At 34.0% G+C, this 16,943-nt stretch overlaps 3 protein-coding genes across 3 annotated transcripts in view; all 3 read left to right on the top strand.

Moving 5' to 3' along the window:
• The first annotated feature begins 583 nt into the window (after positions 1–583).
• On the top strand, positions 584–2,305 carry LOC106131346 (pyridine nucleotide-disulfide oxidoreductase domain-containing protein 1). Its single transcript, XM_013330432.2, has one exon. It carries the CDS (start codon positions 733–735, stop codon positions 2,152–2,154), a length of 1,422 nt encoding a protein of 473 aa, XP_013185886.1. The 5' UTR covers positions 584–732; the 3' UTR covers positions 2,155–2,305.
• Positions 2,306–3,498: 1,193 nt separating this feature from the next.
• Positions 3,499–10,704, top strand: LOC106131383 (vesicle-associated membrane protein 7). The gene is made up of 4 exons (XM_013330482.2): positions 3,499–4,028; positions 4,111–4,339; positions 7,480–7,547; positions 8,954–10,704. Exons 1-4 carry the CDS (start codon positions 3,825–3,827, stop codon positions 9,110–9,112), a joined length of 660 nt encoding a protein of 219 aa, XP_013185936.1. The 5' UTR covers positions 3,499–3,824; the 3' UTR covers positions 9,113–10,704.
• Positions 10,705–13,391: 2,687 nt separating this feature from the next.
• Positions 13,392–16,943, top strand: part of LOC106131190 (proton channel OtopLc) — a 50,168-nt gene continuing 46,616 nt past the window's right edge. The window contains exon 1 of the mRNA XM_013330199.2: positions 13,392–13,615. Within this exon, the coding sequence (XP_013185653.2) occupies positions 13,392–13,615 (224 nt within the window). The remainder of the gene's footprint in view (positions 13,616–16,943) is intronic.

The following is a 16,943-nucleotide window of genomic DNA, read 5'->3' as shown; positions in this document are numbered from 1 at the left end:
ACATATAACGTTATTTAACATCGTTATATAACGTTATAAGATTACATATCCGATATCACGCCTACAACAGAATCAATTATAACTTTTACAAAATAACGTTTTCATGGCTACTTTTAGTATTATTTTGATAACGTTAACAAGCCCTGTTTAAACCATAATTATAATTATATCGATACCCTGAGCTTAAAGTTTATGCTGCAAAATTTTCCGATATTGAAATGGGTACATCACTAGCATATTTCGACAATTAGCTTAGCTTGCACATCAAATCAGGTGCGAAGAATCGTGTAGATTAGCGTTGCCATGGCGTTGCCGAACTATCGATATTTTACTATCAATAGTTCAACTTGAAAATCATGTACCCTATTAATACAATAACCTTAGACATTATATATTGTGTAACCTATACTCTGTATGTAGGTCACTATAGTTCCGATATATGCGCAGTAGGTACGTAAGAAACCCTAGTAGCATTTTTAGATATCGAGTAGGTAATCACTAGCTTGTCGACATTAGCTAAGCTTGCGCGTCACTAGTGACAGATGCGACACTAGCGCTATGCGCATACAAAGGAACTAAACGGTGAACATTTGAAAATAATTATCTGTGATAAAGCACCAATACAGACCGTTTTACATTAAATTGATAAATATATGAAGTCTTACTGATCGATTATGTGATAAATAAAGTACCTACCTATCTACGATGTTAAGTTGAAAATTAAATGTAAATATGTCTGTAATTCAAACATCTTATTTAATAGTTGGTGGTGGAATTGCAGGTGTAACTTGTGTTGAAACTTTGGGTATACTACACCCAGAAGACAGACTCATTATAATCACTGCGTCTTCTCTGGTGAAAAATGTCAGTAATGTTAGTTTTCTTGCCAAAACGATAATTAAATTTGATGTGCATGAGAGTGAAGCAAGTTCTTTGCAGAGGATACATCCCAACCTCAAAATAGTTTACGATTCTTTACAATATATTGATAGTCAAAATAAAATTGTCACAACAGATGGTGGACTAAAAATAAATTACAATGTTATTTGTATTTGCACTGGTGGAGTTCCAAGACTAATAGCAGATTCTAAAAGATGCAGTAGAATTCTTGGAATAAGAGACACTGAATCAGTTCAAGAGTTCCAAGAAAAATTGAAATCAGGTCACAGAATGGTTATTGTGGGCAATGGAGGTATTGCATCGGAAATAGTTCATGCAACGAAAGGTATACAGAAAGTGTGGGTTATTCGAGATGATTACATATCGGCAACATTTATTGATCCTGGTGCAGCTGAATTTTTTCAGAATACTATTAGAAATAAATCAAATAATCAGACACCTGACAAACACCCAACAATTTTAAGAAGGCACATCTTTACTGAAGAAGATACATTGGTTTCTTTGAATAAGAACTTAAAATCTGCTGCTTTGGGACCTGATTGGTTTCGTAAGTTGGAAGTAAAGAATGAGACAGGAGATCAAGAATTAGAAATAATTTATAAGGTGGAAGTTCAATCAGTTAATGAAGTAAATGCAGACTTTCCACTAGAGGTTGAGCTTTCTAATGGCAGGAAAATACAGTGTGATTTTGTTGTATCAGCAACAGGAGTTGAACCCGCTATAAATTATGGTTGGGATGTAGAACCAAAAAAAGGTGCTGATGGTGGGTTATGTGTAAATGAGTTGCAGGAGACATCAGTAAGAGATGTTTTTGCAGCAGGAGATGTTGCTCATGCAGCATGGGAGTTTTCACCCCACTGGTTCCAGTTACGCCTATGGACACAAGCTAGGCAAATGGGGGCAATGGCTGCCAAAGCTATGCACGGTAGACTGACCAATGAAGAAGTGTTGCAAGATTTTTGCTTTGAATTGTTCACTCATTGTACTACATTATTTGGTTATAAAGTTGTACTTCTGGGCAAATACAATGGCCAAGGTTTAGGTGATAATTATGAAATATTGTTACGCACTACTCCCTGTATGGAATATATAAAATTTGTTTTACAAAATGGTAAACTCCAAGGTGCAATTTTAATAGGAGAAACAGATATTGAAGAGATGTGTGAAAATTTAATCCTAGACCAAATTGATTTGTCACCATTTGGTGATGATATTTTAAATCCAGATATAGATATTGATGACTATTTTGATTAAATTCAGCTTCTATATTTATATTAAAGTATTTAAACAGATATTCAATTATATGTGTACTAATAGGTTTATAAAATTATGCATATCGGATTAGCCAGTGATGTTCTTATGTTTCTGTACCATAAAGTAAATAAAAATGCATAGCTATAACTGACATTCTTTTTGAATTCTTAGCTGTGGTTCTTTGGTGTAAAATAAATATTTTGTTGCTACATCTTCTTCCTCATGGAGTAAATACCTGTTACTCTGGTCGTCTTGGAGAGGACTGGCCTGGGGTGTGTGATTTGACCATGAACTTATTCGGGTTTTTACACAGAGATTTTAACTCCAATCTGCCTTCTGTAAACCTTGCCCCATGTTGGATTATGGTTAAATGTTTCTAAATTATTCCCTTTTTCGCTTCTTATGACATCCATGGGAAAGAGTGGTCTTATTTTTTACTAATATTATAAAGCTGAAGAGTTTGTTTGTTTGAACGCGCTAATTTCAGGAACTACTGGTTCGAATTGAAAAATTCTTATTGTGTAGAATAGACCATTTATCGAGGAAGGCTTTAGGCTATATACATCACGCTGCAACTATAAGGAGCCAAGAAATAATGGAAAATGTGAAAAAAACGGGGGAAATTATGCATCCTTGAGGGCTTCAATGAAGCCTAAAATAACTATTCCACGCGGACGAAGTCGCGGGCACAGCTAGTTCTATTAATATAGGCTGGGTACCAAATGGACATGGTATAACGCTATATACTAATAAAATATAGAGGTGTGCCTACACCGATGTGCTTACATGAAAAGATTGCCAATAAAGCAAAAGAAAAGAAGTACATATGGTAGATAAAATATGCCACCTCGGAAAGAAGGTAAAATAAATTCAAACAAGGATCATGGCCGTAAAAAACTTATCTATGCCTGCTGCCACATTGGCTTTTGATTGAGGTAAGATATTGACATTTGACATTAAATTGTTTGTTGACATCATACTTTAAGTGTTACTATGTTACATATTACCGTACTGTAGGGAAAAGGTAGTATCAATTTTAAGAGCCTCTTGGTAGAAGTAATGTAAAAGATATTTACATAAAATATCGTTTGAAAAACACGTAGGACTATCTTGCACCGCAATTTACCGTCGTCGTAGAAATGTTATGTCTGTCTTAACTCTTATTGTATTATGATTCAGTTCCATACATATTATTCAGTACCATTCCCGTGGTAGTGGTCCAGGAGATCGGGCCGGCAATAGTTAATATAAAATAATTTTGACAGAAATTTTGGGGAAATAAAATAACTTTTATTTGGGGAAGAATGTGTAAGAATTGTTAACACTAATTGACTTTGACATGAGATTACTTACATTGTTGTTCGTTTTCTGTACGTTCTCTGTTCTCGTACATATTTCGTGAATTAAAATTTATCTATATTTTTTAGTACCTACCGTCTCTTAAAAGACACTGTAAACTTACTTCGTCCAAGCTGTAAACACTTGTTTTAAAATTAATTGGATACCTACTTAGATTAATAAAGTATTAATTAGTTTTCTCTCTCTGCGATACCACGGATACGGGGTTTACAAAATACGTTCAGTGTCGAGTGTGAATTACGGCGTACTTAACGCCTTTGTGTCGATAGCCTCATTTTAATCTTTGTGTAGTTAGATTAGTGATTTCCAATATGCCGTTACTATTCAGTGTTGTAGCGCGCGGTACTGTGGTTTTGGCTAAATATGCGAGCTGTGCGGGAAATTTCACAGAAGTTACTGAACAAATACTTTCGAAGATTCCGCCCCATGATGATAAGTTGACGTATTCCCACGGGAATTACCTATTTCACTACATTTCAGAAAATAAATTGGTGTATTTTTGTATTACAGATGATGTAAGTATTAAATAAAATGTAGAGATATTTCTATGAGTAATTGTATGTGCTACATATAGAAAATAATGTTTCTTTTTTGCAGAAATTTCAACGTTCTAGAGCATTCCTCTTTCTCAATGAGATTAAAAGGAGGTTTACTACAACATTTGGAGATACAGCCCAAACTGCTATTCCCTATGCAATGAATAGTGAGTTTGCACGAGTCCTTGCAACTGAGATGAAACACTACAGTGAGTCAAGGGACCTCGACGCTATATCAAAAGTTCATGGAGAACTAGATGAATTGAAAGATATTATGGTTAAGAATATTGGTAAGTGTCCTATGGACAACAAATAATTTAATTTACCTTACAACATTGTTGAAGTGTAAATACTAATAGGTATTTCAAAATATAGCTGCACTCTATCATCTTTGTATGCTTTCTGACATTTAAAATATATAGCTGCACTATCACCAGTGGGCCAGTCAACAGCTATCATATCATAGAGATGCATTATAGATTATTTTACGAATGCAAGTTTTCTGTATCACACACAAAACCATTATGATATTTCACTTTTTTAAGCCAATCTATGTTCACCTTTTTTCTACATCTATGTCTTGGTATAAGTATAATTAGTATTTTACTTGTAGCTAGTGTCCGACCGAAGCTTCGGCTTCGGCTTCGGCCACCTTCGGCCAAAAAATCCACCTTCGGCGAAACATTCGGCTTCGGCCCAAAATCCGGCCGAAGCCGAAGGTTTCGCCGAAGGTCCGAGCGACCGTCGAGATTGAACGAACTGTTACGAAAGTCATGAGGCGGCGGGGAGTCACTGTCAAAATATCGCATTGCTGATTGCATGCATCAAAACAAGTCCGTACGTGTATTTAAAGAGTGTTTTTGTAAGAAATCAAATCATTATTTTTACCAGTAGGTAAATCACAAACTTTTATCTATACATATAATAAAACAGTAAAATATTTTGTCTGTACATTTAGTATTTTCGACTGAAATGGATAGAGGGACACTTAGAATGAATAATAGAAAGCAAAAATATTTTTTTTAATTTCTTGTCTGTCTGTCTGTATGTATGATCACGATTATCTCCGAAAGTAATAAACCGATTTAGTTCAAACTTTCATTTTTTCTTTTCGTTTGTTTCATCAAAATCGGTTCACAAAAAAAAAAAGTTATCGACATTTGAATGAACTCAAGGCATCAGTATGCCGGCAAATAAGTTACGAAATTAAAAATTCAAAGTCATTTATCATTATACGACGGCATTATACCTATAACATATAAATATAAGTGAAAGGCGACTAAGGGATGGGCTTACAAACTTGGGATTCTTTTTTAGGCGATGGGCGAGCAACCTATCACTTTTTGAATCTCAATTCTATCATTAAGTCAAATAGCTGAACGTGGCCATTCAGTCTTTTCAAGTCTGTTGGCTCTGTCTACCCCGCAAGGGATAAAGACGTGACCATATGTATGTAGTCTACTTTAATTTCGACACCAACGCAACAGCTTCGATGGTCCAGTGGTTAGCCCGTGAGACTGTGAAGTTGGCGGTCCAAGTTCGAATCCCAACAATTACAAGATATTTTTTATTATTAAAAATATATTTTTTTTGTATTGTTTGAGTATTTTATGTAAAAAAACTGAAAATCAAAATACTACATATAATAAAACGGTAAAAATATTTTTTCTGTACATTTAATATTTTGACTGAAACGGATAGAGAATTTTTTTTTTACATTTTTTGTCTGTCTGTATCTGACTGTATGATTAAAATTCAACTCGAAATTTACGCGGACGAAGTCGCGGGCAACAGCTAGTTTATCTCTAAACCTCAATGGTATATCATCAACTTCTATATGAGACAGTCAATATATAAACCTTTAATATTGAGGTTTTGAAATGATTTTAATATTAATTGTAGCTTGTAGACAATATTGAACAAAATTAATTACTGAGTGCTGAGAGAATATAAACCTTCGGCTTCGGCTTCGGCTTCGGCCGAAGGTTGTGGCGATAGCCGATTAATCGGCTCCGGCTTCGGCTTCGGCCAAAAATAGACCTTCGGTCGGACACTACTTGTAGCTTAGCTCAAACTTTGTATGAGTCACTGTATTTTCATGTAAACCAAATGAAAATCCAAGTTTTTAAGTTTATTGCCAAAATAAACTTAGGCAAGGAATTTTACTTACTTTTATTCAAAGTCTATGTAAATCCATGTTAGAGTATGAAGTGACTCATTGCATGTTTTTCTGGTATTGATAAATGATTTATATAGTGTAAATATGTTTATCAATTAAAATAACCTTATCTTTATTGTTTGTATGCATTGTACTGTACTAGATACCTTGATATGTGTTATTGACCATTTAAAACAGTGAGATTTCCTTTCTATGTTGTAGATGTTACATTCATTTGTAAATTCTTTATAATGTAACATATACACATACATTTAATATCCATACATATATCCCTATTGCTAATCTGGAAGACAGAGTCATGGGTCTCTCAAAGACTGAACTAAGCTGTTTATAACCCATTATATGTATATAACCCAAACCAACTAACAGAAATTCTATATCACATTTTTGACTTCTGCTGGTCTTCTAAAAATAAAAATAAATAGTACTTGAAATAATGGAAATATTAAATTTATTTCCAATATTTTTCAAGTACAGACATTTTTTAGTTACCATTTCATTTATGTATTACTAGATATTATTATAGGTATCGATTACATAACTTCTAGCTTCTGATCATGCATTTTTACTAATGATGATAGCATTTTAACCATCAAAATTTCATCATGTTAGTCACTTCTCCTTTAAAAAATATTACTTCATTGAACAAGCTGGAACATTGAAAGTTTTATTTATTGGGGACTCAAATAAACTATAATGCTATTAGTACATGTAATGAAAAATCTATACCTTTGTAATAGAAAAATACCTTATGTAAATGTGTACTTTATAGTTTAAAAATATCCTTCTTTGGTACCTACAAAATGTTACATTCGGTTTACTAAAATACAATTGTTTAGAGCTATGCATACTAATTACATAACATTATCAGTGATGTGAAATTACCTAATGAATCCTTGCTGTAATTATAATTAATAATGAACTGATACGACCTAAAAATATTTTCCATTAGTAGGTACTCTAATAAACAAATGGCGATTAATAATTAAATATTAGATTATCAAATAATGAAGATTGGTATTTTTTAAATGTTCAACATATTTTAACTATAAGAAAATTTCAATATAGGTAGTCAAGTATAATATTGTTTTTTTCTATTCACTGCATTGTTTCTTTGGTAAACCAATCAGTGAACCAATTGACTATTATGTAATTTCAGGTTGAACATATTGTAACCCAATATTTTGATATCTAAAAAATTTTTTGATTAGTAATAATATATTATTTATGAGGAATGTTAATTTCTTACAGACACAATGGCCATGCGTGGTGAAAAGTTGGAGTTGCTAGTGAATAAGGCTGAGAATTTGCAAACCAGTGTGAGTATATCCGCAACATGCATAAACAAAAATTATTATATATTTTTGCAATAAGCACAAGAGTATTTGTTTAGTAAACAAGAATCATGAGTATGACACACACACAGATACTACATACATAACGCCTATTTCTTTACTCTCTTTCTCATCTCTGCCCATTTCCAGTTGCACCCTTCATCATTCTGTTTTAGGGCTTGGGGTCAGCTAAACAAACGCCTTTTTCCACTTGCCACAATTATGTTTTTTTTTCACTTCTACATTTTTCTCTTCTTACTTTATGATATGACAAGTATTTATAAAATTATTTTGCATAGGCTATTGAAGCGTCATTAAAAAAACATGGGTATACAAACTTACGGCTTGACTAATATAGGGCATACAAATCAAATGTTTAATCGTTATGATTTAATCAGCCGTGTAGTTCTCCATCTCTTTCCCATGGATGTCATAAAAGGCGACAAAGTTAAGGGATAGGCTTATATACTTGGGATTCTACTTTTAGGCGATGGACTATTTGAATTTCAATTCTATACATACAAACATAAGATTACGCCTTAATACTTACACACGTAGGCAGAGACTATATCTTTCCACGATCTCTGCATACTTCTCAATTCTATCATTAACCAAACAGCTGAACGTGGCGTATAAGTATTTTCAAGACTGTTGGCTCTGTTTGCCTGGCAAGGGATATAGACACGATTATATGTATGTGTTTTAATCTGTCTCATTCAAAAGTGGATTTTATATTGTTAACAAACACACCAACCATAACAAACAACGCCCTTGATTTCGTTAAATGTTTTCCTTCCATTAATGTATTATTGCGACAAGGTCAAAAACAATTGCAATCATCAAATAAACCTGTAATTATTTCTGCATGATCATTCCGAAAAACGCCTTACGTTGAAAGTCTTAAGGTGCAATCATCAAATAATAATGATAACCGTTTTTTTTTCTATACTAATTTATAAGGAGGAAACATTTGTGTGTATGTTTGTAATGTTTTCACACAAAAAACTACTGCGCTATATATACTATTTTGATGATATTTATTACAGAGGCAGACACAACTTTCAGAAGTAGCATACGCTACTTTTTTATATTACAGATGCCTGCGGCTTACCCCGCGTAAATTTTAAAATTCCCGCTAATTTCCTTTCCCAGAGTAATTTCGGGAAGCCCTCCATTAGTGCACCCATAGACCAAATAAGGAACCTTCATGCGTAATTTCAAATCTCTAAATCCTAGAGCGACTGGGGCTGTGCCTGTGTTGATATGGCATTCAATTGTTGCTCTATTTATAATTGTTTTTTCTATCGGTTCCGGGAACCACATGACTCAATAAGTTATTTTATATCCTACACTTAGTTGGCAAATTAACAAATTATTTTATTTTGTTTCAGTCTGTAACGTATCGGACGACATCAAGGACTCTGCAAAGGACGTTATTCTGGAAGAACATCAAGATGTACGTGGTCATAGTATTGGTGGCCGCTTTAGCAGTTTACCTGATTGGGTCGATGGCCTGCGGAGGCCTAGCGTGGAAGTCTTGTGTCGGCTAAAATTTAAAAAAAATGTAATGTCGGCCCTTACTTTCCAGTATTGTTATAGATTAATAAGTATCCACAATGCAATGTTTGGTTAATGATTATTGGTAACAATGTTTTTAAATAGTTGGTTATAACAGAATCTGTCAAGTTGTGGGTAAAAGTGAAAATATATTCTTTAATTTTATTTTTTTATTTGAATTCAATGCCAGTAGGTATGTAATTAATTTTCTAGTAAACATTTATAAAACACCACATTTTTATTAGATTCTGAAACTAGTTGAGCATTAAAATCCAATCAACTATAAGTACATTTTGACCAAAGAGCATAATTTTCTTTCACAAGATAACAAATCTTTGTGTTACTTATTACTCTATGATTACTTGTTTTAAACTGTCACCAAATAATCTTATACTTATTATCAAATTAGATAGGGTTTACATTATACATCATATCAGTTCTGTTTACTATTAATATCAATTAAAAGTAATAATTTGTGTCTGAAAAAAAAATAGAAAACAAAAGGTCATGTCATAATGAGAATCTATCGCATAATAATTGCTGTAAAATACTGTCTGGAGAAATATATCTCTGTTTCAGACGGGAGAAACAGAACTTGATACATCCATATATTTATCATAGTTTATGTAAAATCCATGCATAATTTAATTATACCACAGTACTTTTTTCGTATTATTCTTTACAGACTGTACTAATATTTTAAAATATTGTTTAAAATAACATACTGCGATAAAACAATTTTAAAGTAAGACAAAAGAAAATTGCAGGATTTATTAGATGTTTTTGATCAACCAGCATTGAATGTTTGTAAACAAGATGAAAACGGGACAAAATTGAAAGCCGACAGGTGAATTGAAAAGAAAACCTTCGATTTTCATTTTTATATTAAAAGAAAAGCCCAATGAATCATTCTATTCTTCTTAAACAGGGCGAGTATTTTTGATTATACTGTGGAACCGGTGAAGGAAGCTCTGAAAAACAATGAGTAAATTTAAGTTAGGAGCACTCAATTAGTTCCCCTTTAATCCCGTAAAAGGCGACTATGGGAATAAGCTGATTCAAGCTTCCATGCTGGTCCTGTAGGAAAACAATACACAGTTTTACTTCCCGCGTTGATTGTATCTGTCAATCAAGTGAAAGGCTTTTATCATGGGACGAGATTTTTTTTTTAATGTCTTAATAACTTATCTTTATTAATTACACGGAGAAGGTCGTGTAGGTATCTATTAAGAACTAATTATTAATATTGAACATCATGTAACTGAATATCATATGATTTTACTATAATCCGTATTATAAATTCTTCATATATTGTGTGTGACGTGACAATCTTCAAATGTTGTCTTGTGTATGTTGACAATGTAACGAGACTATGCATGTATTTACGTTTTTTATACAAAAGTTTTTAATTATTTTTGTCCTTAATTGGACAAGTTAGTTATTTCTTTCTTATTTTATGTTTTTAGTAAATTTATTTAATTAAAGACTAGCAAGTATTGTGATATTGAGAATGTTAAATTTTAAGTAAGTATTGTTTGGATCCGTGGTCAAAAGCAATGTTATAAACTTCATAGATTATTACTGACCAGTGTTTTATTTAGCTTCCGTTCCTACGAATGCGATGTCAATGGCATTGTATGGATGGCCCTCGGTAGTCAGATTGATCCCGTCGCCCGAACGAGTCCCTAGTCTGAGGGTGGATCCCCCTCCCTTCCCGCATGGCGCTGCGTTCCCATTCTGGCGGCAATCGCGCGCCAACCTTCGCCGCGCGAGGGCGCCTCTATCGCCCACTGCGTTCCTCTACGCACGTGTTATGATCCTACTACACTACAAATATATCCGTGTGTGAGTGACTCCGTGAATTATTCCGTGTCAATACGCGTTCGCCCGGTGCGAAGCGTGCCCGGCATAGGAATACTGATTGTCAGTCGTGTGCAAATGAATATGTTTGTTCGTGGGCTTTATTGTTGTTCCCGAGGGATCGGCAGCGATTAATATCGCTCCTGGATGTGGTATTAATATTAATGTTGTTCTTAAGTTACTTACATGATTTGTTTTGTATGTTAATAGATTTAAACTTGATAAAGAAGGTTTCAGTGAGTAGCAGATACTTATATATACCTTTACTTGTATAGCCTTTCTGAGGTCATTAAAATACCTATGTTATGAAGTAGGGTGTTCCGAAATGAATATCCGGGTTGAAGGACCAGAATTTTGGTAACGATAACAATTATCGTGCATTGTTTAGAATTCTATATTTAATTCATAAAATCGGGTTTCGGCTACTTTGACTTACCATATAAAATCACGTGCGTACGCGATAGACATACAAACGATTAATTCCAACTTTGATTTATTTATGCGTTACCTTTGTCCAAACTGATTAGCAAATTTAGTTTTGGTCATCCTCATCCATAATTGTTGAGTAGAATATTTGTAAATGTAAATAAGTAGGTCGTGAAGGCACTAGAGTTTACAATGAATAATTGAAAAGAATTTTATCGATTTTGGATTTCCTACTAGAACGCTAATACTGCGAAGATATGGTTATTAATTACCATTTACTTATTGTAAAACGTTTTTAAAAAAGTTTTTTTTTCGGCCGTCGAGTCTTGTGTCTATTGACTCTGTCTACCACGTAAGGGAAAAGACGTGACACGTGCGCGTGTTAACAAGAAATAACAATACTCACACTGCACTTCTTCTGGCAAAAGATACACATGCCTCCCAAATTTCAACTTCGTCCGAAAAAAATGTTTCATTTCATTACACAATGATATGACGAAATAACCTTTTTTTTTTGTAGTTTATAAATTTTACTTCTTTTTTAATTAGGTAGTTTTATTATTATAAGTAAAGTTTAGAAATAGTAATGATTACATTTTGTCAACATAATATTATTAATTAATAAATGAATTTACTACATAAAAAAAAACCTTTCTTCAGTTTTTTCAATATAGTAACCGAACTCTATTAAAAATCTTCCACATTGGAATTATTAGCTTTGTAAGTTTTTTATTTTTATAGTAATAAAACTTATTTTTAGTAATAAAACTTTACGTTAATGTTTATAGAGGCAGACATGAAACTGAATATGCTGCGGATGCTAGCTCTCAGACTATTTCTAGTACATCCTACGTACGTGAACCTATCAAATAAAAATACCTACTAAACGTTCAGGAACATAGACTATTTGTAGTAGACCTACCTAAATATAGACAGATTTAGTTATTAACGTTACAGGAAGCGTGTCGATTTTAGGGAAGGTTGTAGTGAACGATTCACGGGTCATTGTTCTTTTTACTTCAAAGCGCTTTTTGTGAGACAAGATAAATCACTATTGTTCGGGAGTGCCACTTTTTGTTGCCCACATCTGTTTTGACTGGTATGTCCGACACGCGTGACGTGACTATGAGTATGATGATCAAATTAATAACTACATTCGTCGACAGTGGATACCAAATAACACTGGCTAGCTTATAATATACCTAACAATTTAAAAAATTCTGTATAATAAAAGTCATGCCTCATTACGTAATATATCACGATTAACCCTTACGCTTACCCTTACTTTATGAAATGAGATTCAGAAAGTGACCGAGGTTGCAAATAATAATACTTACCTTCTTGTTGAGATTTATAGGTTTTGAAATAGGTATTACATTTTTCTCTCACAGTAATTGCCAACACTGATATTGTATTATTAACTTATGTAACGCATGGTGTAGTTTTGGAATGTCTTATGTGGGCTAAGTGCATTATGGGAGATTTTTTTTAAATTCCTGTGGACGCTATTATATCTAGATAGACAAAGGGTATAGATTCCGATATTCAGGAAGTGACCATGAATAATTATTCACGAAAACGGTTTAATGTTCGGAAGAAATGTCTTGGCAAATAAAATACTTTGTTCGTAGTTTCCAATATTCCTGCCAGAACAGAATACTCGTACTTTTGACAAGTTCGCTCAACTTTTGTTCTATCGAATAAAGAGTTTATAATTGCTTCCTTGGAATAAAGGACGGCATTGTATTTTAAATTCATCGATAATATCCACAGCTACAAATAACAAGCGATTCGGAGACGTTATTGATTAAATTTTAAGTCGAGTTCTAAACTTTTTAAGGCGAGGAATGCGACTAAAGACACGAACAAACATTTTCTTTTCTTAGAGCTTCTACTTTTTCAACAATGGGATAACGCGTGAATGATATAGATCAAAATGACTCGAAGAGGATGATTTAAACCGAAAGTGATAAATTAGTGGGCAAGATGGATGACAGTTCTCCAGACCTGTCGCTGAAACTGCGGCGTGGGTCCAGCGACTCTCGCGAGTCGTTCTACATGGACTTCGCCCAGGGTATTGACTCCGATATTGAGGAAGTGACCACTATCGAAAGGGTGATCCCTGAACATCCTGGAGGAAGGACTGAGGGCGACGCAGACACGCTGGCCACGCCGTCTGCTCTTGAAGAAAATAAGGAATTGGTGCCATGGTGAGTTACCCTATTTTTACATTATAATATTCTACATTTATAACTTTTTATCTAAGTATATCTTCTGGTTAAGGGCTGAGGTTTTTCTTGATTGCGATGTAGAGTCTGTCTAATGATTGCCCAGGGTGCTCTAATGATTTTTGTTTTAAAACACCATTCTTAAGTTTATTAATCCAAGTTAATGTTTAGGGATCGACACAACAAGAATCACGACGTTAAGTTACTTAAGCACTGTGTTTTATGAAAAACTTACTTGAAGATGCTGCGAGGCTTCTCGTTATAAATGTTCTTCATTAAAAAATGTTAATGGAATTGCTTGCACTCTTCTCACGTCCGCAATTTATGCTAATTAAACGCTCCGGCACTAAATGCTGATTTTTATTTTTTGATAAGTTAAATCGGTACTTGAAGAATTTAGAGATTTTTATTTTATTCTCGTTAGAAGATAAATTATGAGTATGTTACGTGAAGAATATGTAGCTTTAAAGTTGCCAATGGTTGAGTTTTGTACACAGTCATCTACCGTAATAGGATAATCAGGTTTCTGCTAAAATTTGGACGTCCTAAATGAATCAGTAACTGAGCTATCGCTATAAACTTTAGAACTTTAACTTTTAATTAAGTGAAACGAAGGGCGAGTCATATCAGGTTACTCGAACTAATAGAGCACGAGTGAGCAAAACCGACATGCGGCGTCGAACTCGCGGGGCACACCGCACCCGTCAGACGAGTATGTTCCACGGGCTTTCTCCCTGAGGTCAGATAACATACCACATGTCGCGGAACCAACCGCAGTATAGCTCTATCGGGGCAAATTTATTGAGTAGCCTAATTTGTTTTTACGTCTGTTGGTTTCGTAAACTGTAATTTTCTTTCTCATCTTATCGTGTTCTCAGTTGCACCCTCCGCCGCCATGCTTCGGGGCCTGGGATATGCTTACATACTTTTCTCTTACAGCCTTTTCTAGTCTATCGGGTCTTCAGTTCTAAGGCTTGTGGCTCTAATATCTTCTAAGATCAGATAAGTATGTACCAGGGTCTTTCTCCCTAAGGTCAGATAACGTCCACCTGTAGACGAACCAACAATATGTTTTATCCAGGAACACATAAAACACTAACCTAGTGTTGAATGTGTCGTGTGGATCACATACCACACCCATCAGACAAGTAGGAAATATACGGGTTTTCTTTGAGGTGAGATAATATCAGATGTCGTGGAACCAACCTTAGTATATGTTTGTTCTGGCCAGATTTACAGAGCAACTTTATTGGTTTTACCTGGACCAGGTTACCTTAGAATTCCTAGGACTAGATAGACAGGACCGATCCATAGCCCTGTTTTTGTAAGAGGCGATTAGAATGAGGCTCGCTCATTCAAATTATTCAGATTCTTGTGTAGTGCAACAATTGTGAATCGAGTTATTTTCTGCCCTAGAATAAAACCCAAATTCCGAAAAGTGAAAACTTTTAACTATATATACCTAAATTCAACAAATATGTAGAATATCTTTGTCAAATTTCATCCATATGTTATTCCTTCGAAAAAAAAGCTAAATATAGCATTGTCTTATACATAACGATGAAAAGGTGATGATTCACAAACATGTGTACGACTCGCGCAAAAACGTATTTTAATCTTTAACTAGGTTTTAATCGCTATAGATGGAAAGACAAAATGATTTTGCAGAATGTTGTGGTTATGAAGAATTTACGCCTTATTACTACTATACTATACTACTATATATCAGTTCCTAGTATGGTAAACAAGAGCAATAAATCAGAGAGGGACCTAGGATTGAATTCGCCCTGTTTGATATTTCAAACAGGGCGATGTAAAGCGTGGATGACGTTGCCAAACGTGATGCATATACATATGCTGCAGCGGATATAGACCTATCTACGTGACTACCGGCTATAAGTCATAGAAATAACAAAATACTGTTTGAAAGAAGGTTTATGAAAATTAGTAAAATACTAGGTTTCATAAGATGTTTTTTTTGTTTTCGTGTGCTCAAAAATATATCCTGGATACAATGTGCAGTAAAGATCAAGAATCTTTCATGGCTTTTGACTAGATCAGATTTATTGAAAATATGTAACTAATTCTATTAAATTCACTCTTTAAAATATGGCATACAAATCACCATAATATACATACATTAACGCATCTTATGATGTCACAAATTTTATGAAATGCAAAATCCCTATTTTGTCACTCCCTATCCAGGTTACTCAACAGTATTTCCACTCTAACCAACTGAAACGGATCAAATTTTTTTTTCTTTCTTATATGAATACTATTGCTTAGTTGGTGTTTTATTTTCCATCTCCATGTGAATTAAATAAATAACCTATGGCAAAAGCAACGAGGATACTCTGTAAGAAGGATTGCTCAACAACACAAATACTCGAATACGGTACTCGTATGGTACCAAAATTTAATCAACAGATGCAGTAGCAATGAATGACGTAGTTGTCGTCGTAATGCTGTTTGTCTATCGTCCTCTCCCTGCCGGTCTCCCCTCCTACAATAAATTAGATGTCAATGCTACGTGCCTACACAAAATCACTTGCCAGAAATTGGAAGTAGGTAAAGTTACTCGAATCTGGGATACTAACTTAGTTCTTAGAAACATAACGCTGTGTAATGTAGAAGCGGAATATTAATAATATGTTTTGTGTTTTACCCGTAAACTATGAATGGGAATTGATAAAATTTTGACATAATAATTAAATATCTCGTCAAGAAAAACAATATTAACTTTACTAGAAATTCGGTATTCACAATTACAGAAGGCTTATTAGAGAAAAATATGATTAATATTTCTTAAAAGACAACTAAAAAAATACAAAATTTATAACAACATTCCTCTAAATGCACCCTTTATATGCTGGGTTAGTAGAAGACGTGGACTGGACACCTGTCAAGAGAACTGCATAAACAAAGACAAAATTTACTCGTTTTTACCCTGATAATGTCAATACCATTTAAGTACTTTAGCCTTGTGATCTAGAACACCGCTTCTTACGAAAGCTATTTGAACTTGAAGCAAGCTTGTTTGCCACAAACATTGTTTAGTTTGGACAACAAACTTCATTGGCTTTACAATAGTCGGAAACTATTTTATATTCGGCCTAACGGATAGTTACCGCGTACTATTTGCGGTCGCGTTTGAACCTCCACTAATAGTTTCTTCGTCCGTAACTCATTAATCTAGGAAGAAGGATATTCGTGGAACAGTAACTAAATCTGGATGCTTTGAAAGAACATGTTTACCGCAGTAACATTTAATACGAGCCTTGTTTTATTTTAAAGAATTCGAAGACAA

This window comes from Amyelois transitella, chromosome 6, assembly GCF_032362555.1.
Source record: "Amyelois transitella isolate CPQ chromosome 6, ilAmyTran1.1, whole genome shotgun sequence".
Lineage (NCBI taxonomy): Eukaryota > Metazoa > Arthropoda > Insecta > Lepidoptera > Pyralidae > Amyelois > Amyelois transitella.
This window is presented reverse-complemented; position numbering and strand designations above follow the sequence as displayed.

What these genes read in the sequence shown, in the direction of transcription:
- LOC106131346 (XM_013330432.2), top strand. Translation starts at nt 733, where the DNA reads ATGTCTGTAATTCAAACATCTTATTTAATAGTTGGTGGTGGAATTGCA.
- LOC106131383 (XM_013330482.2), top strand. Translation starts at nt 3,825, where the DNA reads ATGCCGTTACTATTCAGTGTTGTAGCGCGCGGTACTGTGGTTTTGGCT. An exon ending in ATTTTTGTATTACAGATGAT is followed by an intron (nt 4,029 to 4,110) that starts GTAAGTATTAAA and finishes TCTTTTTTGCAG; the next exon opens with AAATTTCAACGTTCTAGAGC. An exon ending in TATTATGGTTAAGAATATTG is followed by an intron (nt 4,340 to 7,479) that starts GTAAGTGTCCTA and finishes AATTTCTTACAG; the next exon opens with ACACAATGGCCATGCGTGGT.